The sequence below is a fragment of the Hakea prostrata genome, chromosome 6 (assembly GCF_041222555.1).
Source record: "Hakea prostrata isolate BN-2017 chromosome 6, UWA_Hpros_2, whole genome shotgun sequence".
Lineage (NCBI taxonomy): Eukaryota > Viridiplantae > Streptophyta > Magnoliopsida > Proteales > Proteaceae > Hakea > Hakea prostrata.
The window spans coordinates 39151083-39174095 of record NC_142605.1 but is presented as its reverse complement, the minus strand read 5'-3'; the positions used below and the strand labels follow the sequence as shown (position 1 = coordinate 39174095).

Here is a 23013-nt window from a genome sequence, read left to right as displayed (position 1 = left end):
GGAAGCCTGAAAAAAGGAAACATGAGACTACCATAATAAGATCTAGGGGTTAGTGTTTCATTTTAGCTATATTCTTCCATTTAGTCACTCAATAGCCTATGGCTCTTCTTTTTCCTACTATACATAGAGGTGTCAACCGGTACTGTTTCGGTAATTCGGTATAATTTCGATACAATACAAACTTTGAATACAGAAAATCAGAATCATACCGTACCAAGTATTGTACAGTACAAGTTCGATATTTACAAAAACGGTTCAATATGCTTTATGTATTAAATCGATGCAAAAAAAACAATTAAACACAATATCTAGTGCGATACAATTTTAGTACCAACACAACCATGCAACTTTTGTTATTAGTTCATAAAGATAAAATATTTTAATTATAAAATTATAATTATATCCCTTCATTTGGTACGGCAGTGTGAAATGGTACTGTTTAAGACGGTGCGGCTCGATACGATTTGACGGTTTCATACAGCCTTACTATTACATTACATTACATTAGAAAGTCTAAAATGTACCAACCATTGCCACAGTACAGCACGGCAGTACGAACCCCAAATAACACCCCACATGGGATGGGATATCTTTATTTTCTTTTTATAACAATAATAATTAATAATTAATATCTATTAATAAAAAGTAATCTGAAGTTTAAGACACGGAATCCCGAGTTTCTTTTCCTTTTGCAGAAGTAATCAACGAAGCATATCTGCTAAAATGCGCCTTCGTTGCGTACTACTGCGTAATACACCACCAACTCGAAGGAAGGAAGGAAGGAAGGAAGGAAGGAAGGAAGGAAGGAAGGCAGGCAGGCGGCGTGGAGTGTTGCGAGTTCGATACTTGAGAAGGAAGTGAGAACGGACGATAGTGGAGTAATCGGGTAGGTGGATGTGGATCTCTGTCTCAACTCTCAAGTCTGAACATGTCGAAATTCTCGGGGGAAGTGGCCAGTGGGTGTGAACTGAAATCTCCTGCAAGCTCGCCACAGCCGCCCGCCCCCATCTCAGTCTCAAAGTTTGGCAAAATCACCTAGTGGCTGGAACTCTCAAGTCTGATCAGAAGGGGGGGCGTCAATAGAATCCATTGCGCGGTAAGAGCCAAAATGATAAGAAACAAATAATCAAGTTGGATATGGATAGCTACCGCGCCAGAAGATATGGACAAGTAACCAGTCGATGAACTTGTCGGCGCAGGCGGAGTTGCAGAATGTCCGCTACCACCGGTGCCCGCTCCTCTGCTACTGCTACTGCTACTCCTAGTGCTATTACCGCTTCCAGTGGTACTGGGGAGTCCAAGATCGTAAGCCGGAGTTCCGTCGGGCTTGAAGAGTCCGTAATTCCTCTCCGATGTCGGTCCGGTCTTCATGTTCTCGTTAAACAGAGCAAATACGTAGATAATCAACTTGGAGCTTGGCCTAGATGGCGTCCCATTCTTCAGAGCTACCAGTTTCATCAGATTCCCGTTATACTTTTTCGCGTTTTCCGGAGTCGCGCCGGCTTCGTCTTCGTCGCCCTTGGAAGGCCAACCAGTCTCCGAGATCTGCACCGGCAGCTTCTTGTATCCCAGCGACGCGAGCGCAGCGTACACGGCGTCTATCTGAGCGAACAACATGTTGTCGTAGCGGAGGTTCGACCCTGGATCTACAACCCCTGGATTTGGCTGGAACAGAACGAAATCGAGAGAGACCTGTTTCGGGTTCCCCTTGTACGCGAAGTACGGGTACGCGTTGATGAGGAAAGGGGAACCGGTTTTCGCATGGAAGTTCAAGATGGGAGAGATGTACTCTGCGAGATCTTGGCGGAATGCTCCGGCAGACGGTGGATAAGAGTTCTCAAGCACCGCTAAGGAGTGCGCAGTTGTGACAGTGATTTGCTTGTCTAAACCCAGGCTTACGAGTGCCGCGTGAACACTCTGCATTGCAGGGAGGAGATTCTCCGTCAACGACGTGTCGTTAAGTGTCAGGACCTCGTTCCCCACGGTGATGCAACTGATGTTGGTTGCTGGCAAGAAGGATTGAACGTTCGTTTTCACCCAGGCGCGAGCTTTCTCCGCATCCTTCATTTTCGCCAGGTATTGGTTCCCGAGGGCGACAACAAATTCGAAACTAGTGTTGGCAAATGCACGGAGTACTCGAGGATCTGCATCATAAAGCTTTACTTTGTTGACGCCGACCGATCGAAGCAGAGGAATGACATCTTCCGGCGACGGAAGGTTGTTCGCGATCTGGCCATAGTTGATGCCGATGGAAGCAACCAGTAAGGGAAGTACAAGACCTGCAACAAAATTTGGCATTCAAGGAAACTGGCCGTGAGCATCTCTGACGGAGAAAGTGGCTTAGTTTAAAGATCATCACACTTACCTGAAACAAGACCAAGTAGGAAATAGGAGTGAAATCTAGCGATAATCTCCATGGGCGGACTAAAATGTGAAAAGAACGGAACCGATCAATGCAAGATTTCTTTGAGTGTAGAAAGAAGACCATTAACAATCCACCACAAAACGCGTCGACTTCAGGATCTGCAGTCACAATTGAAAGTTGGGTATAATCTTGACGGTTTTCGGCTGCAGATCACGTGATCTGTTGTTCAAAGATGCGAGCTGTTAGAGATCGCACTTGGGTGAAAAGGAGAGAGTTGTACAGGTGATGAAAGCTTTTGCTGTTTCCCACGCCTTCACCATTACCTGTCCAACTGATCCACTCCGGCGGGGGCTCGGGCACCTGCAACTCTGCAACTCTGCAACAGCTGAGACTAGTAGTACTGGAGCATGAGAATGCGATATTTATTTATTAGGGTTCCGCGCCTCTTGATTCCAATTACCCAGAAGTAGCATTATTAATTTTTTGATCCTAAAAAATGACGAGTGCGAGTGGGACTCTGCGGCTTCTCTAACGGCTCTGATTGAACAAACAGCCTCGTGGCTTCTTCCTTTCTTTCGGTTTGGTTTGGTTTTTAAGCTTTCTCCCTTTTTCTTTTTCTTTTTCTTTTCTTTTCTTTTCTTTTTCTGCCATCTCTCTCTTTCTCGCTTTGTCGTTGTTGCCCTGACAATGCAGCTAGTCAGTTACAGCTAAGGCTGTTTTATGACGCTCATGGCCTCAGCTATTTCATCGGTCGTATCCTTCCTGTCCAGGACAAATCGGTAAAAATACTAATGTCTTGTACTTTTTTTTTTTTTTTAATAACCGTCTTGTACTCTTATGTAACTGGATTTTTTTTTTTTTTTTTTTCTTCAACAAAGTTCAAAACTTCAAACACAAACACTGGAGATATTTTAGGTATATCTTTTTCAACTTTTTAATTAAGGTTTGCTAGGGAAATTAATTTCTGATATGATGCCCATGTCGGCATGCCCACATTCCGGGGACCCCGATACAGGACGTGTCTGATTGTCCAGCTTCCACAGCCTGATGGTACCGGTGCCGCTCTTCCCCACAGCAAAAAGGATGTGATTCGTCATAAAATTCTGTTTTAGGGGAATGACCTTTTTCTTTTTGGGGGTAAAGTCGGAATGACATTGTATCGCTATTGGCTGATCCACATTTTCTTTTGTATCAAAGTGCGATGTCTCGGATTATATTTATGCCACATGCTAATGGACGGTTGGACGGTTCAAATCCAAAACCCACTTCTACCCACACAAAAATAACAAATAACCACATTGCCACCACACGTGTAAAATATATAGCCAAAACTCCCTCTCGAGACAGTAGCCCATGACAATCCATTAGAATTAAAAAAAAATTAAAAGAACTTAGTCCCTTAAAGGGATTTACATTGTCTTAAAAGTCATAAGAGTGTAGAATTAAATTTGAATTTAGGTAATCAAACGGTTACCTAATAATATTTGGCACATCATTTTTGCCATGAAGATGATTGATACATTCATAGTTGCCGATAATTTGAACCTTTTTATATTAGTTTTTGTTGGGACAAATTATATATAGATTGGCGGCGAGAAATATTTTTTAGTGGATATGAGTATTGAGTAAACATACTCAGTTGTGTGTAGCAATAAAGATATATACTAAATAAAAGTCTAACCAACGGTGTTGGTCCAAGTAGTAAGCAGCTTGGTCCGCATAAGCACAGTTCCGATATCAAAACCTTGTGGATGCAAAAAATTCCCGCTGAGAGACTCACCCACCACAGCCAGATGTGCGACCCAGGTCAAACACCGGATTAGTCAGGGCAAAGCCTTGGAAGCTTGGGTTGGCAAACCAAAAAATAAATAAATATTTGAAAAAACAAAATAACTAAAATATTATTTTGAATTTTTTTAAATTTAAAATTAAACTTTTAATCTCACCTTTTATTTGATTTTTTTCTTTTAATGTCGACTTCTTCATATTTGACTCAATTTATTTCTACTAATAGAATGATACTTTAATTTGTCTTCCCTATGTTATTCTAACAAACTAAGGACAATACTTATATTTTTTTTATATCTTTTCCCCATGATAAATTAGAAGACTAAGCAAAATACCAAAGTGTTTGGTACTTCATTCTTCTATTTAAGATTTGGGTAAATTGAATAAAGAAAATCAACAAGGTTTTACAGCGTTTTGTCATAAAAATGACAGTATTTTCTTAATTGGTTTTTCATATCACAAGAGGATTAAATACAAATGTTTTTTCCTAGATAAAAAAATTGGAATAAAAAATTAAGAGGGAGAACAAATGAAAATTACCCTAAAGACATTTGCATTTAGATTTCGAACTTTTGACATAAAAAATAATAGATCATGGATCATCCAATTGAATATTGGTTTATGTTGATGTATCGAATAAACAATCAGTAAAACAATGTATTTAAATCTTGCATGAGAAAAACCCAATCATCTCCCGAAAGTAAAAGAAAACTTGTAAACAATTGGTTATAAACCTACATTGCCCAAAAAAAAAAATTATAAACTTACACTGAATAAAATACCAAGCTACCAGTTCTCTTGTCTGCCGACACATAAGTAAAGTAAAATCATCTGATTTTTTAGAGAAAAAAAAAAAAAAGATAGGAAGAAGAGAGAAGAAAATCATTTATATTAACGCCTTTGCAAGTGCTCTCGTTAGTCAATATCCGGTGTATGTATGGCATGGCAAGATAATGGCATATTGTCTTAAATGAAATGTATAACAATAATAAATTTAAGTCAAAATTAAATCTTATAAATTAAAAAAAATGTTAAAAGAGAATCTGAGATGTAAACAGTTTGAATTATAAAATTTCTCATGTCTCTTCATATTTTATTTAATTTTTTTTCTCACGTGTGAAATTTCTTTACTTGGTGTCTCAAATATTAAAAATAATTTTAAAATTAAAGTTTAACGGGTAAAAGGTCGTTCTCATTTATCATTGAAGGATTGCAATTAAAAATATAACTTTAAGGAAGATACGGTATAAAAGCTAATTAGAAACCAATTCATGAATTCCTAAAATTCTTCCTATTTCTTCTCCCATATTTCTTTTCCTATTTCATCTCTCCTATTCCTTCATATGTTAGGTAATTTTTTTTTCATTCTTCTTGGTAGATTGGTTATGTAACTGAATTAAACCAAATATTAGCAATTCATTCTTGAATCATCTCACGTTCAATCATATTATATCTTTCTTGATTTTTATTTTTTTTATTCTTTTTATTTTGAACTTATACTGTGAATGGAGTAAGGTAACTCACTGATTATTTGATTTGCATCTATTAGCCTATTACTATTGAAATCGTTTTGGTTATTTATAAGGTTTTTTCTCTTTGATAATTTACTCTTAAAAAATATATATAATATATATCAAAAAATTTATCAAAATTCAAATTACTTATAAAAAATCATATTTAAACTTTTAAATTTTTAATAATTCACTTCAAAAATTAAAAATAAATACAAGAATTGGATCCCACCTACGATTTATTTCATTAATATTTGTAAGAAGGCCTCACTATTACTGTGTGTAAGAGAATCTGTGACTCAGAAACTCATAACTCAGTAGTTACCCATCTTGACTCGGGAGTCAACTCAGTAGTTACCCACCTTGACTCAGCAGCCAACTCAGTGTTAGCAATTAGTGCGTTTACTAGTTTCTATAAAACTGTATGACTTGAATATCTTTCTGAATACGAAATTCTAGTTTCATCATGGTATCAGGTTCATAACAGGGCCTTACTTTCGAACGAAGTCGTGATCATGGGGAAGTGTTAGGGGCACCCATTGTCTCCCTCCCCCGCAAGGAGCAGCTCTAAACTTTGCCCCTACCCCCCAATATTGAGTCTTGGCTCTGCCTTTTATTAGAAGTAATAATGAATATATCCTTAAGAGTATTATTTTATATCTTATAATGTAAAATAACAAAAGGAAAATAACAAATAATCATAGGGGAGGGGAATATGATATTTAGGGTTCTATTTTACTAGGTGCAGCACTATAATGTCACAAGAGATTAACAACAATTAAGAATTATGAAATTGTCTAAATGGAATTTTATAACAAAGTGTACTATTGTACAAATTTAAGAGACATTTTCAAGTGTCTCTGTCAATTTGATATATTTTTAGAATGTCTATGTCTTTTACTAGTTATGTTGGGATGTCTATAAAACTTTTCCTAAAACATAAGATTAGTTATAACCAAAATTGTTGACCTTAAAGCCATTTGCACAGATTTTTTACAATTAAGTCCACACGATTGAGGAATCGTTCTCCAATTTTTTGTGGGTAAACCGTAAACCACACTCACACACTATATTCACTAGAAAAGCTATTACACATGCCAAGCTCCAAGGATTTTAAATTAAAGAGCCATTGAGAGTTCATAGGCCAAACAAACCTAAAGCCAACAAACAAACAACGTCAGAACAAAGCCTCAACAACTAAGTTGAAAGACCTCGAAACAAAGAGAAAAACCTTGGAATTGTTCTCCATTTTGATCGACTAAATTGTATGATATATACATAAATGATCAAACAACACAAATAAAAAATAAAAAATATATATCAATGAGAACTAAGGATTATAAAACACATTTCAAGGTAAATGCAACTCACATTTCAAGGTAAATGCAACTGTCTTTAAATGAAGCAATTATAATGCTTTAAGCCTTTAACATGAGATAAATGAAGATTTCATGTTATCTCAAGTGCAAGGGAGAAAAATATCTTAGGTGCAAGGAAAAAAGAAAAAGCAAAACTCATAGTACTAAAGAATCATTCCGAAAACTCCGAGGGGTGGCTCAATTGGCAAAAGACCAATGCTTCCACATAGGAGGTCATAGTTCGAATCCTCTCGGGGCCAGGGGCGAAGCCCCACCCATATTAATTATATAAAAGCTTTCTTGAGGATGTAGTCATGGTGCGCACAAGCTGACCTGGATGAACCTTGGATACAAAAAAAAGAATCATTTTATATCATTAAAAAAAAAAAACAAAAAAGAATCATTCCGAATGATTAAAACCCATCACAATATAACCGTACCCGTGAAATTTATTTTATTAAAAATCATATATTAAAATATATAAAATCAAAATTATCAAAATACCAAAAAGTTGAATCATGTTGAGAAAGATACCTACTAATAGGAGGAGAAAAAGTACATATATAGTAATGGGGTGAAACATGAAAATATATTGAAAATGTGACCTTGTAATAAAACATTAAAATCAAGATTAAACCACACAAAACCCAATGAGAACCATTCAATCTTTATGCATGACATATTAAAATGAACTAACCTAATTTCCAACTCTAGTGGAAATTAGCATGGATGAAAGTTGGATATCAAGGGCCCGTGTTGTCCTTGTGAGTTCATTATAAGGCTTAGCGTCATTATTTTTTTTCCGTGTTGGCTGAGGCTTGACCATGGTCTCTTCTTCCTCTTCCTTTATTTGGATTAATGAAATTTTTATCCATTAAAAAAATAAAAGTTGGACGTAAAGATATATATATGCAATATAAAGATGAATGCCATCTAAGATTAATAGCTCATGAACTACCATGACACCGCATATATGAATAGACCATGAATTATCATTGCAGGTAATTAATCAGTTGAATTTGGGCTTTTTGTTTGAACTGGGTTTTTTATTTCTACATAAAGCCATCAGATTCAAACAACGAATTGTATTTATAGGTTTCTTTGATTTGCTGTTGGCAAAGGTGGGAGACGAGGGTGAAAAACTAAAAATAAAGGAATGGAGAAACACTGTTTTAGTTACTTTTGTAAAATCAAACTTATTTTTATTTAGTTTAGCTAATTCAAACATTGGGTAGCCACTTTTGTAAAAAAAAAAAAACCTAAAATTAGCTAATGGTGTAATTTTCTTCAATAAGTTCAAATCATCTAAACTTTAAAGAAAAAAACTAGTTGAATTAAAAAAAAAAATAAAAAACAAAAAATCAAGGGATAATTTGAAAATAAAAAAATATTAGGATTTAGGAAAGAAGGAGAGGGGAGACTTCAGGTTTCGGTCAGGCTAGTAACTCGGCTGAATGACCATGACCCCGGCTTTTGACTATTATTGAGTTGCATGGGCCGGACCAACTTTAAGACCCATATAGCCACGGCCCACAGTAGCAAGAACCATTCTCTCAAATTTTGTTCCCCCTCCTTTCAGGATTTCAGCTTTGTTTGTCAGGGAGGGAGCTTCTATTAAATATAAGTAGTGAGTGTCAGAGAGGAATAGGATAGTGTGTCGTTGGGAAAGGCTGTGCGAGCGATATTTCGTATCGACATTTGACGAGCTGAAACAGAGAGCAGCAAACTTCCGCCTCTGGTGTTTCAGGCTTCGATACTTGAGAGTTGAGACTTGAGACCGTCGCATGGTTGTTGACTTGTTGTATCCCCTCCGTAAGAGAATAGGTTTCTTTTTTAAATCTGTATTTATATTTAGTTTTATCCGGATAAGAAACCAACGGAAACCCTAATCGTGCACGAATCGGGGTTTCTATCTTTGCAGATCTCTGTAGTGAAAACGGAAGAAACGAAGTAGCTCATTTGTTGCCCTGCTCGCCAGCCTTCAGCTCTGGTATGATTTTCAATTGATATTCTATTTTGTTCTCTTTGGGGTATCTTCTTAGAGTTGTAAGGAGTTGTTCTGCGGTTGATGTTTGTGTTTCTGTTCTTTTTTCTCTCCCCCAAGCGCGTTCGTTTTGATTCGTTCTGGCTCTTCCTCGTGAAAGACTAAAGAGCCATGATGCATGAAACATTTTGCTGTCTGCAGCTTCAATTAAAATTATACCTCGGCGCTATGAACTCTGAAGCAGTTCCTAGGCAGCTCTCGACGAGGGATTTAATTGTAGGCATCGCATACTCTGTGGTCATCCCATCCGGGGGTCCAGACCAGTATTTTCCTTTTTCGTTATAGAAAAAAGTTTTACGTGCTAAATAAGATTAACCCGTTTGTTGTAGTTTCTCCCCTTTATCAGAGCTTAAACGGCTAGCTGATCTCTAGAAGGTGTAACTCGGTTTACCCTCTTTTTGTTGTCCGTCATGGCTTCAAGTATGTTCATACTCGTTAAGATGGCGAACTTATGACCACTTTTATTGTGTTTTTCTTTGAGAAGAAAGCGAGTTTCTTCACTATATGTATGCAAAACTGTGTCATAACATCTCTAAAATTAAGGATCAACATGAATGATGTGGTTATGTATTGCAAATTCTCCCAGGTCTGTTTACTTCGGTGCAGTTGTGAAGACATCTCATTAAGGTAAATGCATGGAACTTTGCCAACATTATCGCGTGTCATAATGCCGACGCTTGCTTTATGATAGATGAAAGGAGCTGTGACAAAATAGGAGCTTTGCAACCATACATAGGGTCTGTAGAGGGAGTGGGTGGAGTCACTGTGGAGTTGTGGGTATTTGATAAATGAACTCTCTTGCTCACCCCCGGGAGATCTTCTACACCTCTGCAAAAATCAGAGAGAGGATGAGGAGATCAATTTTTATTCGAAATTTATTAAAGCTGTGGAGCATTTTGGAGCATATGAGGATTGGAGCTTGTGGAGCACCACTCACATCGAGGATTGCTCTCTTGGTTTGCTTCATAGTTTTGGCTTTGTTTTCATTGCATTCTCATCGAATAGAGTCCATGGTGCTGAGAAATAGATACAGTGTAGTCTGTCACTTCTCCAGAGACCTTGGAATTCATTTTTGATTTAGATGCTTCTGTTTTTCTTCTGTGCAGCAAACGTGATCATTGAACTTCATCTCTCACAACAAACATGAGTGGTCGTTCTGCTCGTACAATTTATGTGGGGAACCTTCCTTCTGATATTCGAGAATGGGAAATTGAAGATCTATTTTACAAGGTTTGATTTTCAATTATTTTATTTTGGCCAGTCAAGCATCCAATGGCATATCTGCCTTGAACTCTTAATTTAAGTTATCAGAAATCTTTATGTCGAAATATTTTCCAATGAACTGAATAATTGCTTTCACAACGTAATCCATATTGGTCTAGAGACTTGAAGTTTGTTACCTATTATTTAGTTGCATTGTTGGTCATTACTATCACAATATTGCTTGTCAATTGAGTTTTTTTCCTCTGCAGTACGGTCGTATAGTTGATATTGAATTGAAGATCCCACCTCGCCCTCCTGGTTATTGTTTTGTTGAGGTATGCTTTCCTTATCTTTAAGTGTCTCTGATTTTACTTATTTACGTTGAAGACTATTTAATTCTTGCTGCGACTTTTCATTATGCAGTTTGAGAGCTCACGTGATGCTGAAGATGCCATCAGGGGTCGAGATGGCTATAACTTTGATGGTCATCGATTGAGGGTATGTTGGTTTCCTTCCTTTCTACCTCCATGTAGGTTGCTTCATTCTTTTGTTGATTTTCTAGCTGATCCTTGTTCTAGGTTGAGCTTGCCCATGGTGGGAGGGGGCAGGTATCGTCAGTTGATCGGCGTGGTGGTGGACGACTTGGGGGTGTTTCACGCCGTTCTGAATATCGAGGTGCCTTCCACCTACATTCTTACTGTTTACATGGTGCATCTTTAATGTAGGACCAGGTCACAAATGGACACCTATTTGCCTAACCCACAATTGGATTACCAGATGCTGATAACAATTAAGTATAGTAGCACTTGTTTCTGGTGATGGAAAATGAGAAACCACAAAAACACTAGCGATCATAAAAAGGTCTTTGACACTTCGAGTCATTACCAGTCTGAAGCACAACTCAAACATCTCAGCCAAAAAGAGAAGACAGAACAGCCGAGGACAGCAGAGTATCCTCTGCTGACAGGAACTGAGAACTCTAAAAATCAGTGCTGTGATGAGTTACAGAATTAGTAACCTACAAACTCAGTTGAAATCATGGAAGAACTATTTCCATGAAGGTGGAATACCAGCATCCCTTGGAAATTCCACCCACTGTTCATGCGTAGATCATATGTTATGTCAGGAATTAAAAACCCCAGTGAGAGTAGCAAAGATGAGGGAGACTGGTGCACCTATGGATGGGCTGTTATTAGTCTCAAACGGAAGTGGGAAGGAAATAAAGAGGAAAAAAGGAAGTAGAATAAAGAGAAGAACGTGAGGCTTGCTGTAGCCGAGCCCATCCGGATTCATCCTAGCATGAGTCCTCAAGTAGGACTCAAAATAATGTAACTGGAAAATAATTCTAATCTCCTATGTAATCTACCCATAACATGATTTTCTCTAAATAAATTTCTGCAGTCAAATCCTTCTAGATTCCAAATACCAATTAGGCCGGTTCGTAGTCTGGGTTCCAAACAGTTTCTGGACGATCCTTTACGCTTATAATAATAATAATAGCAGCTGCCTTTCTCAAAAGAACAAGAAAATTAAAAGAAAATATCTTTGCTGTGAAAGCAAATAATTACCGTCTAATAGCCTAAGATTACAAAGGGTAACTTGAACAAATGTCCCCCATGATGTAGGCCTTTTTTTCTCTTTTTTTTTTTTTTGGGGGGGCGGCGGTTATGTTGGACCATGATCTAGTTTTGGTTGAACCAGAAAACACCCTACCCAATTGGCTTTCAGGCCAGTAAGCGATTAATATAACTTTAGTGAACTGTGGCCCATTTAAGTGCTGTGGGTTTGGTTCCTTGGGTTCCCACTGCCGTATTGCTTGCTTATGGAGCCATCTACTTCAATCCTTATTTATTTACCATTTAAAGGACTGTTCTGGTTTACTTCCAATTTCTCATCAATGGTGATGTGACTTTCGTCTGCTTTTGCAACACAGTTGTCGTTCGTGGGCTTCCCTCTTCTGCTTCATGGCAGGATTTGAAGGTCAGGGATATATTGTTTTATTTTCTGTTTTCCTCACATATTTAGTGTTCAACCATAATAAGTCCACACATTGTAATTTGATTTCAGGATCACATGCGCAAAGCTGGTGATGTGTGTTTTGTCCAAGTTTTCCGGGATGGTGATGGTAGGTTTTGTAATCTCAATTACACTTTGAGTTACTGGTGGTTTCTGTTATTTTGCATGAAAAAATCTCACTGGTCTTACGTAAATAGTGGATTTTATTTATATCACCAGAGTGACAGTAGGTAAAAAATTTAAGCTGTTTGGTTTCATGTTGTTTTATTTACTATCTTTTATGATTAGATGCAATTTGGGTCTAAATTTCAGTGTTCTCAACTGCTTGATGTGGCTTCAGGAACCATGGGTTTTGTAGACTATACTAACTATGAAGACATGAAATATGCTGTGAGTTTTAAGACAGCAAATATTGTTACCATTGATTTTGTTTGCTTTTTGACTGCAGTTTGGTAACTCATGTCTTTCTGTGCTGTCAGATTCGTAAACTTGATGACACTGAATTTAAAAACCCATTTTCAAGGGCTTATATTCGGGTAACTCCTTCATTTATGTAGTGATTATGTTTATTTTATATATTCTGCTCACCCTTTCCTATTGAAGTTTTTTTTGGGCTAACCAACAAAGAAGAGTTGCCTGAAAGATTTCCTTTTCTGATATTTTCCATATAGTTGTTGTTAAATTACAAAAACCTTTTACGTTACCCCTTCCTCATTATCATAATGGTTTTAATTCTTTTCCATTTGGCATATTCTCAAGCTAAACTAGAAGTTGCTGGAAAAATAGAATTGAAGGAACTAGAGCTTAGCCCCATTCATTTGCTTTTGTCCTTGTCCTTCCCTAGTTTTCAATTATTTTTTCTCTGTAAAAATGCTTTGAAAGTGAAATTTTTATTCTGGTTGCTTTGGATCTTCTGATATGTTTACACATATGTGAATTGTTCCTTCAATGGCGCACTTTGGAAGGCATTCATAGTTTGCCTTGGTATTTGATGACACCCAAAGTTTGTTACAAATTACATGTAGTGAGTTGTTACTTGGGCGTCCCACTTTGGAAAGTATGCATGTATTGCCTTAATATACCATGTGGCTAGTGTGATGAGGACTAAATTATGTGTATAGCTTTCCAAATTCAGATATGCCTTGGCAGACCAGAGTCACAGGATTGGTATTGGAATTAACAACTAGAAAACCAGATAATAAAATAATGACAAGCCTCATCTGATGAGTCAGATTTGTACATGTGCAACAATCTTGATAGGGATGAAATACTTTGAACATAATTTCAGATCTGCAACTTGATAGCTGGAAATCAAGGTGTACAGAGCAGATGTAGTTGAGGGATAAAATTGATTGATAGAAAATGAACCTGTACCTTTAGTGAAAAAAACATGAATAAAAGAACCGCAAAACTCTGCCGAACTAGATATTTTAGAGAAATAAACTTGAAGTAGCTCTTTGAGGATGATGCTTTATGTAGTGACTATTCTTAAATCTTACTTCTATTTGTGGATTAAAAAAAATCTAAGGCAGCATTTAGGATGATGTTTCACTTAGAATTAAAGTGGGATGAATGAGTTGAATTGTGCATCCCGAGTGTTGTGTGATTGACATATTCCCTTGAAGCTTATTTGAAAGTTCTATTTGATGTGTAGTGTACATTTGGTCCTCTTTGTGTCTATCTCTCTTCTTCCTCCTATGAAATGACATTATCTGCCCCTATTGTGGGTGTGAGAGAGAGCCATGGGAAGACATTCTGTTACACTGTGCAACTGGACAGGGAACTCATTCCCAGTAAAGAAAAATAGAACTCCTAAAAACTAGCTCATATTTTGGGGTCCGCTTCTTCCTCTTCTTGCTTGGGCATGTTAATTTCTACTCCAGAATGAGTTTGACACAGGGCAACACAAACCTTACAAAATCTACAAGCAAAAGGGTGCCCTTTTTTTTTTAATGTCAGATAAAAAGATGTGTCATAATATCGACCAGAAAATTACTTATTTTTGGAAATTGATTTAAAACGTGCATCTAAACATACAAGCAAAAATGGCAACAAGGCTTTTTATTTTTAGGGCAGGGGGATGTATCATATTTTGCCGAAATTTGAAATGTGTCCAGTCTGGATCTAGACCAGGCCCTAACTATCCAATGAGCTACATCAGTTTTCTATGAGACATAATTGAGTGGATCATACAATAAGGTGATTCATTGTGGGCCTTGAAAAGAAACTGTTGTTTTCTTTTAATAAGTTGAAGGCTTTTTCCTATTGTTTCTCCTCACTTTTTTAATACTTTTAATGGGGTTAGGTGAAGAGTTATGAGGACAGCCCATCTAAGAGCCGCAGTCGAAGTAGGAGTCGCAGTAGAAGCAGAAGTGTGAGAAGAGATCGGAGGTAAAATGCTTTGACTGACTGCTTAATTTTTTTACTTATGCAGTCCAATCATGTCTTGCTAAATATCTTGTCATTTTTGCAGCAAATCTTTGGATCGTTCTGTCTCGAAATCACTGTCAAAGTCAAGGTCTCCATCTCCTGCCAGGTATCCAGTGGTTTAGTTTCTGGTTTCGTTGAGTGCATCTCATGCTGTTTGATGCTGTATGTCATAGCTTAGCATTTATCAACCTGATATATTTCTTCTTTTTTAATATGCAGGTCCAGATCAAGGTCTAGGTCTAAATCTATGTCAGGCTCACCCCGCCAGGTAAAGCTCTCAATTTAAAGACTTGTTGTGTATGTCTGAGAGAGAATACTGTTTAGTGATTGTATTGTATTTGCTTTGCCATGAACCTGAAAGCATTGATGTTTCGCTCACTACCTATTCCCAAGTCATTTTTGATCTGTCTCTAGTTCTTCTGCCTCCTCTAAGGTGTGCCGTACAACTCCTTTTGGAGCATCTAGCGGCCATCATGTGTATCCCAAATAACCTCGAATAGCTTCTCTTGAAAGCTGTAGGTACCTCTCCAAGGCATATAATTTGCTTTGAGCTTTGAAGGGATACTTCGACGACCCAAAATCCTGAACTCACCTCTCCACTTTATCTACTCTATTTTAATTGATTGGAAAATATCATCTTGTTTATTACCTTCTTTATTTTTGATTGAGGCAATGTACCTTAATTGCTTTTTGAGATCTCCTCCTAATGAAGTTTCACCACCTCATTCCGGAAAAGATATCCATTGTTCTATTTAGTATAAAACCCTTTGATTCCAAAGTTTTTTTTCCATAGCTCTAACTTAGTATTAATCCCTATTTGTGCTTCATCTACCAAAACAGTATCATCAACAGATACCTACACCAAGGAACCTAGTCCTGAATCCTTTGGTTAAGTCATCCATTATAAGTGCATATAAATATGGGCTAAGGTGATCCTTGACGTTGCCAAATTTTAATTGGGAATTCACCACTTTGTCCCTGCATCATTCTTGCATTTGTCATTGGGCTATCATATATATCATTAATTATGTCCACATATTTATTTGACACATTCTTTTCTCAAAGTACTTGCCAAATTAACTCTTTAGGGACTTTATCATTGGCTTTTTCTACGTCAATGAAGATCATTCTTATACTCATTATATCTTTCCATAAGTTTCTTAAAACTTAAATAGCTTCCGTTGAAGATCTTCCTAGCATAAAACTTAATTGGTTCTCCATAGTAGTGATTTCTTGTCGGGTTTCAATTGCTCTTTCCATAATTTCATAGTGAGACTCATCCCTGGTCATTAGCCTATCTTGTCTCTGATGGTCCCATCTTTCCTATCAGGTAGCAATCCCACCTGCCATTTTATGCTTCTATGGTTATTATTGGTTTGATTATCCCCTTTAGTTTTGTAAATTGGGACCAAAATTCTTCTCCATTCATTTTGGATTTTCCTTGTCCCCCTGGTTTTATTGTACAATTTGGTTAACCAGGCTAGCCTAAGATTGGTAGTAAACACTAGTAGAGTTGGGAGTTATAATTTGGATTTCTCCATTTCTCATTTTCACTGGATAATCTGTGTTGTAATGTTTGCGTTACCATTATGTGTGTGCATGGGAAGTGTTTGTTACGTGGGGTTGTTTTCTTTTCCAGGCTCGATCAGGAAGTGCGTGAACCAGTTCAAAGTGGAGTTTAAAGGTCTCTGATGGCTATTGTCGGGGGAGGGAGATGGTAGTGTCTAGGTCTGGTAGAAGCAGTATGAATGTGAATGCCTTCTCTGACGGTTATAGTCAATTCGATAATTCAGGTGGAGAACTTTGTTGTTACGTCCTTAATGATAGCTAGAACGAGTACGACTTCCCAGCGTGATAACGCATGTGCTTGATACTGCCCCAAGACCTCATGGTCAATTTACTATTTGGTTAAAGCATGTATGTCGTCTATATCTTATTTTGAAGAGCCATTGCATTGCATTGCATTGCATTGCATTCCATTCTGAATGGGTGATTCACTAGATAATGTCAATGTGGATTGTGGGATAAGAGGCATCTGATAGTATTTCTACATCAACTCTTGCCCATGCCAGTAATCGTTTACGTTTATTGTTGTCGAACTCCTAGTTGCTCTTTGTCCGGCTGTGTTTTGTTTTTTTGGTAAAATAAGTTCATTGAATATGTCTATATCTTATTTTTTTGCTCACGGATCCTGGAAGTGGATAATGGCCAGATTGTCCTATTACTAACGGACAATCTGGGGTTGGGGGTGTTTCCGTGTTAAATGTCGCGACATTGGGTGTCTCATGTCAACTCCATATCTCTTTCCTTCTCTCTGCGATTGTGCATATTGAATACCCAATGTCCCACTGCGATCTCACAAATTGAAAAAACCCAAAACAATTGATCCAATTACATAGAACGGTCAGGGGATCTACACATGTTATGAACTTGATGGGTCAGCTCAACTCAACTCAACTCAACAATTGGCGCGTATGGATGCTGAGATGTTAGAAACGGTGTTTTATATTTTTTTGTTGGCCGGGGGTGGTGGCCATCAATTCTTTCCCGTTTTCAATCAGTTGGTGATTCATTATATTGACAAGTAGATATTTGGTAGATGAACAATTTGGATCAATCATGGTTAAGGTTCAGTTTAAATTTCAAGTGTACATTTCAGCCCGTACTTAAATGATTTATTGGAAAAAAAAATCTTTGTACACAGATTAATTTTTTTGTTCAATTGGAAAATCCAAAGTTACTGTAAACTAAGAAGTGGCGACTGCGTTTTATATTCATCATCTTCTAATAGCGACAAGCGATGTAGTGCTCAGGTGTGAGTCAAGGATGCTAAAAGCCCATTTTCAAAATTTTCACATTAGCAATTCTGTTAGCTAGTTAACTAAAATTAAATATACATTCTCTGATTGTCAATGGTTGGTTTCATGGTTTGGTTTGATTCTTTTTTAAAGACAAAAAAAAAAAACATGGGTAATCGTGATCTCTTGTGCTCATAGCCTATATGAATTTCATGCTATATTTAATAATGATATATTGTATTTGCAATTTTTACTAACTTATTAAAATCGAAACGAAACCGATGTAAAGTGTGAACTTTTTCCCTCACTAAAGCAAAATTTGATGTCTGCACAGGGAATGACTTGGGAATAATATAATTACATAAAGTAATAAACACAAATAATTACAATTAACTTTTATTTTGAGTATAAAAAATTCTTTTCCTTTTCATTAAATTTCCATTGCAACCAAAGGAACACTAAGATACAGTGACGGAACGGTTAGCTCTTTCGGGTGCTGCACCTCATATGTTTACAATTTTGATCAACAGGAGTGAACCAGTCTAAAAGAGATTGAGATTTCTTTTATATCTCTTCAGAGTAGAGCCCATGAATTGGGCTAGAGTTGAAATAGCCTGTTTCGTATCCTCAATTCCACTCTTGTGAATGACAAGAGAAAGCGATCTTCTTGATTTGAGAATCGTTATGTGAAACTGCCTGCAAACAGCAACTATTCCTCGTTGCGTTGGCTTGCTTCATTGGAGAGTTTAATTTAGAGATGTTCAAGAGTAATAAAAAAATCAAATATTAGTGATAATAATTGAAGATTGTCTTTCATCAGCTAACTTTTTTTTTTTGTTTTTGTTTGTGGGGGGATCCATTTGCCACTGTTGATCGCGATATTATATTATGATTTGTCAATCCACCAGTTTTGAGTTTTGAGGGTTGGGGCTATGGTGGTGGATGCAGCCAGATCAACGCTAGGGCTAGTACTTTTTGTAAATAATGGATATGGGCCCTAACTTACTTTCTGGGCCGCATTACCAGAGAGGCCCAACTCTACCGTTTGCAACGTAGACGCACATCCCTTGGAAACCCTAATTCATGATTTAAAATGACAACTGAGACCCTGGGGTTTTATAAACCCATAATTCCTCATTTGCATCTTCCTTCAGATCGTGGAAACCCTAAACCAGAAAGAGGGCCGTCAGGCATCGAACGAGCTTGCTTCTGTGTTTCAATCTTAAGAGGTAACGAGTATAGACCCCTTCTCTCTCTTGTCTCGTTCTCTCTTATAGTGATTGTATAATTTTCCGATTGATCATCGTTTACAGATCTATTTTCTTTTCAGCAAAGATGTCTACTGGAGAAGTCGCCTGCACTTACGCTGCTTTGCTCCTTCATGATGACGGGATTCCCGTTACCGTATCCTTTTTAGTCAGGCTTGTTGATCCTCGAAAATGAATTTTTATGGATTTAACTGCTAAAATTATATAGTATATGTATTCGTTTTCTTTTGATGTGTTAAATGGGTTGGGTCAATTTAGGGTTTAGTTCCTTGGATACATTGTTGGAGTTGGTATTTTTTTTTTCTTCCTTTAACTAATTTTACTCAGGCTGAGAAGATCGCAACCGTCGTGAAAGCCGCGAATGTGACAGTTGAATCATACTGGCCGAGCTTATTTGCTAAGCTTGTAGAAAAGAGGAATATTGAGGATCTTATAATGAATGTGGGATCGGGTGGTGGCGGCGCTGCTGTTGCTGTTGCTGCCCCAACTGGAGGTGCAGGAGGTGGTGCTGCCGCCGCCGCCGCTCCTGCAGTTGAGGAGAAGAAGGTAACATCTTTATTTACTTGTTTCTTCTGTTAATTCTGTTCGGATTCTTATTGGGTTCTATCTGACTTTCAGGAAGAGCCGAAGGAAGAGAGTGACGACGATATGGGATTCAGCTTGTTCGATTAGGAGCTCCTTTCAGTATGGCAAGGCCCTTCTGCAAATCTGCAAATCTGCAAGTTTAATTATGCAGTTTCTCTTTTAGGATTTTTGATGCTAGTATTAGATGTTTACTGTTTAGGAGTACCATCAAACTCTGAACAAAGAAAATTACATTTGCCGGATGTTTTGTAGCTTTTTGCGGTAAATTTGATTAATTCTGAAGAGTATGCAAGTTGCTTTAAAGGAATTCTATTGTTTTTGGGTTTTGATAGTTCTATTGATTTGATTTCTGTTTTTGAGAAAGGATTCATAGTTGTTAACCCTGCTTTTAGGGATTTTTTTGAGTTTTGGTGCAGCTGAAGTTCTAGTCTTCAATTTCTTTACCTTTTGGTTTCATAATTGTGGTGTCCAATTGATATACAGTAGTCTATTGTCTTGCCCAATTGATCTGTAGCATGGATTATATGTGGTTTCTCTGATTGGTGATTCCCCTCTGCCATGGAAAACCGGACTCCATTGTTATCTGATGTTATTAGATTGGTACTGTAGCTTCACTAATGATCTAGTTGACCATAAAGATGCAAAAACATGTTGTTATCCATCATCCATCACCTGTGGTTGTTTTGGTGGTTCCTTTTAGAGTTTTGCCTCCTTTGTTGCCCCTTATTATTTTGGATGGTGGGAGAGAGTTTTAAATTTATGTGGCGAGGGAGGGGGTTGTGGTGTGTGTGTTTCGGTGTGTCTTGCGATTGGCAAGTTTTGCTCCTTTTTGGGGATTAGAAGAAGTTAGTCAAGGACACACTTCAATTGCTGCAAGAAGTCGACTGGAATTCTTATTCCCTGTTGCCATAAAGAGAGTATAGAGAGTATATATCCATTAGACTTACCTGCAAGAAGTCGACTGGAATTCTTATTCCCTGTTGCCATTTTACTCATGCCCTATGATCAAGAATGTAGCTGACAAACTCTGCGCGCTTTGTGTGGGCTCTCTTTGGTTGTAGCTTGTAAGGAGAATCAAAAGTAGCTGAATTATTCATGCTTATTCTTTTTTGCAATGAATGTAATGCTTATTTACTTTCTACCCAAAAAAAAAAACAGAAAAAAGTAATGCTTATTTAGTATTTACTTCACAAAATTAAGGTGAGTAACTTTAATCACATGAATGATTTGGACTCGTCCAATCCATCTCTCTCAGTGTCGGCTGTCCATTTAATGCATCATTCACTCTTTTACTTGGGCTGAGGACCGGTAAGAAGCGTTGCTAGTAAAACCTTTAGAGCTCGCTTGTTATCAGAACCTTTAGAGTATTAACTTCGTAAGTTTTGGATAAGAAATATTGTAGGAAAAAAATATACAAGTTACAGATATGTATGATAGTTTAATGGTAAGTATAAAAGTGGTGGAGGAATAAAGTAGTGAATTCTTAATCATAATAGGGGTATATCATGGATCACTTTTGTGCTCATATTTATATATACTTATAATGGGTGATTTAACTAAAGATGTTGAAGATGTTGTTTTATAAAGACCCATCACACAAGAAGGGATTGCCGTCAAATTATAATCATCTATAACAACTTTGGAATGAAAATGCTTTAAATTAAGTTGAATGAAACCGAAATGTTTAGTGTTTAATTTTGGTCATAACCTGAAGGATGATGTGGTGGTAAGCCTTGATGAGAAAGAGTTCAATATATAAATCAGAAAGGTGATATAAAGGATGAAGTTTCCAAAAGTTTTTTAGATAGAGTGGATGAATTGGAGGGGTGATTCTAGGGTTTTGTGTGATGGACATATTCTTTTAAAGCTATTTTTTTTTCGAAAGCTGGTAATCGGAAAATAAAAATCAAAAATTAAAAATAAAAAAAAGTGACAATCACCAATCAATAATTAGATATCGGGTTGGATAATTATCGGATACTCGGTAAAGTTCTAGATTCGAATTCGGATGCCTTCTCTAAATTTTTGCTAGATTCAAGTTTGGATAGCAATTTTGCTATTTGGATACTAGTGTATCCGAGTTGAATCTAATTCTTTTATAAGTCTAATTGAGGTAGAATAGGCTCGTTCAATGGAGGCTTTTAAATTAGAATTCTAAAGGGATAGTCGAAATTCACTCCTGAATTCGGATACGAATCCGTTTAGGTATCCAAATCCATCTTGTTATTAATATCCATCTTGTTATTAATACTATGTATATATGGTAGTAGCCCTTTCCATCGATAAAATAATCCAATTAGAATACTTTTGTTCGATTTGTTTTATTTCTTATTTTTCTGAATTTCTAACTCAAGGTATATAAATATGTTTGTAAAATATATAAAGAAAAATCAATAGTGAAAAAAGGTAGAAAATCAAAGACTAAAAGGAGTAGGAAAAAAAAAGTTGATAAAATACGATTGAATGGTTGATTAGTCGGTAATGTTCATGGGTTCAACACTTTTTTATGGTATATATAATAGTCCTTACCCACTAATATAAACCTACCAAAATCTCCCCCTCCCCACTAAAAGGGAAAAAAAATAATAAAAATGCTAAACTCTAAAATTTTAAACTTCATTCTCTATAAAATGGTAAACAAACGTGCCTCTATGAAGAAACAAATTAATCCATATCAAAGGCATTAGAAAAAAAAATTTTGGATAAATAATTAATGATATTAAACAAACAACAAACTACAAGGACGAACCAAACTGGGAAGGATCAAGGAGAAATGATGATTTGGGAGTAGAGGCCTCAGGAGATAACAATGAATCGCATTCCAAATCGAATCAAAAAAGCAAGATTTAGAAGTCCAACATCTTAGATTCCGCTCCCACCAATGATAGTGGATCATAACGCAGGAGCGGGCCGAATGAAAGTAAGTGTTTTTATCCAGAGGGAACTAGATAAGGGGCAGTAGAAAAATAAGTACTCAATGTCCTCAGAACCAATGAAAAGTGGTGAGAAAAGATGTGTATATCTTGAATCTATTGTCTAAAATTGAACTAATAAAATGCTGGAATCTGCATAGTTGTATGGAGTGATATGGGGTTGGTTTAGCTCACATAAAGTATAGTTATTGAAGCTTCGTATTTAGGCATGGATATTTTTCTCCGTTTTTTTTTGAATATCCCTTACAATCAAACGTAGGTTATGGATTGAACAGTCACACAAAATTTCCTAGTATTCTGGAATCAGTCACCGGTCTTCGTCTTCACAAAATTACTTTTGTGAATCAGTCGATCTCGACAGTAGACTACAGTGCTGCACATTAGTTATAGAGCACCCCAGCCAGACTCTGCAATTTGCCTACAAAAATCTGAGTCTTAGAAAGATTTTCTTTTTATTGTCTGGAAGCATGCATTCATTCAGACTATGTTTTGTAGCGACGAACAAAAATACCTTTTTATCCACGTTAGTTGATGATTTCATGGCCTAGAATGGACAACTTCGTTCTTGAAATTTGATTTTTTTCCGTCATGAGAATGCCTTATTACTACCTACTTCAACTGTATTTAAGATCGTGAATTAATCCTGCTGGTCTGAGACCGGTGGCAATAAAAAAGTAGAAATCCACAGACTTCCCTGCAAGAACTCGAGAGAAA

The 23013-nt window shown here is 37.0% G+C and overlaps 3 protein-coding genes across 9 annotated transcripts; 2 read left to right on the top strand and 1 right to left on the bottom strand.

Annotated features, from left to right (window-relative positions):
• Positions 1-305: 305 nt before the first annotated feature.
• Positions 306-2953, bottom strand: LOC149013996 (glucan endo-1,3-beta-glucosidase 11-like). 2 transcript variants are annotated; one of them, XM_089157858.1, is made up of 3 exons: positions 2366-2953; positions 1150-2279; positions 306-1057 (listed from the first exon to the last, which is right to left on the bottom strand). In XM_089157858.1, exons 1-3 carry the CDS (start codon positions 2415-2417, stop codon positions 1052-1054), a joined length of 1188 nt encoding a protein of 395 aa, XP_089013984.1. In that variant the 5' UTR covers positions 2418-2953; the 3' UTR covers positions 306-1051. The 2 variants fall into 2 exon arrangements, with proteins under 2 accessions (XP_089013984.1, XP_089013983.1); XM_089157857.1 differs by having other exon boundaries at positions 310-2279; positions 2366-2951.
• A 5708-nt stretch (positions 2954-8661) lies between these two features.
• SR34A (SER/ARG-rich protein 34A) lies at positions 8662-17544 on the top strand. 4 transcript variants are annotated; one of them, XM_089158542.1, is made up of 15 exons: positions 8662-8834; positions 8944-9012; positions 9653-9693; positions 10173-10296; positions 10539-10604; positions 10693-10767; positions 10848-10944; positions 12203-12249; positions 12337-12394; positions 12626-12675; positions 12765-12821; positions 14591-14676; positions 14759-14821; positions 14935-14983; positions 16355-17543. In XM_089158542.1, the coding sequence occupies exons 4-15, from the start codon at positions 10210-10212 to the stop codon at positions 16373-16375; spliced, it is 756 nt and encodes a 251-aa protein (XP_089014668.1). In that variant the 5' UTR covers positions 8662-8834; positions 8944-9012; positions 9653-9693; positions 10173-10209; the 3' UTR covers positions 16376-17543. The 4 variants fall into 4 exon arrangements, with proteins under 4 accessions (XP_089014668.1, XP_089014669.1, XP_089014671.1 ...); XM_089158543.1 differs by having other exon boundaries at positions 9653-10022; XM_089158545.1 differs by lacking the exon at positions 9653-9693 and having other exon boundaries at positions 16355-17544.
• Positions 17545-18630: 1086 nt separating this feature from the next.
• Positions 18631-20020, top strand: LOC149013994 (large ribosomal subunit protein P1-like). Of its 3 annotated transcripts, none has more exons than XM_089160085.1 (4): positions 18631-18742; positions 18849-18917; positions 19109-19327; positions 19400-20020. In XM_089160085.1, exons 2-4 carry the CDS (start codon positions 18849-18851, stop codon positions 19451-19453), a joined length of 342 nt encoding a protein of 113 aa, XP_089016211.1. In that variant the 5' UTR covers positions 18631-18742; the 3' UTR covers positions 19454-20020. The 3 variants fall into 3 exon arrangements, with proteins under 3 accessions (XP_089016211.1, XP_089016210.1, XP_089016209.1); XM_089160084.1 differs by having other exon boundaries at positions 18827-18917; positions 19400-20017; XM_089160083.1 differs by having other exon boundaries at positions 18633-18742; positions 18844-18917; positions 19400-20006.
• Positions 20021-23013: the final 2993 nt, after the last annotated feature.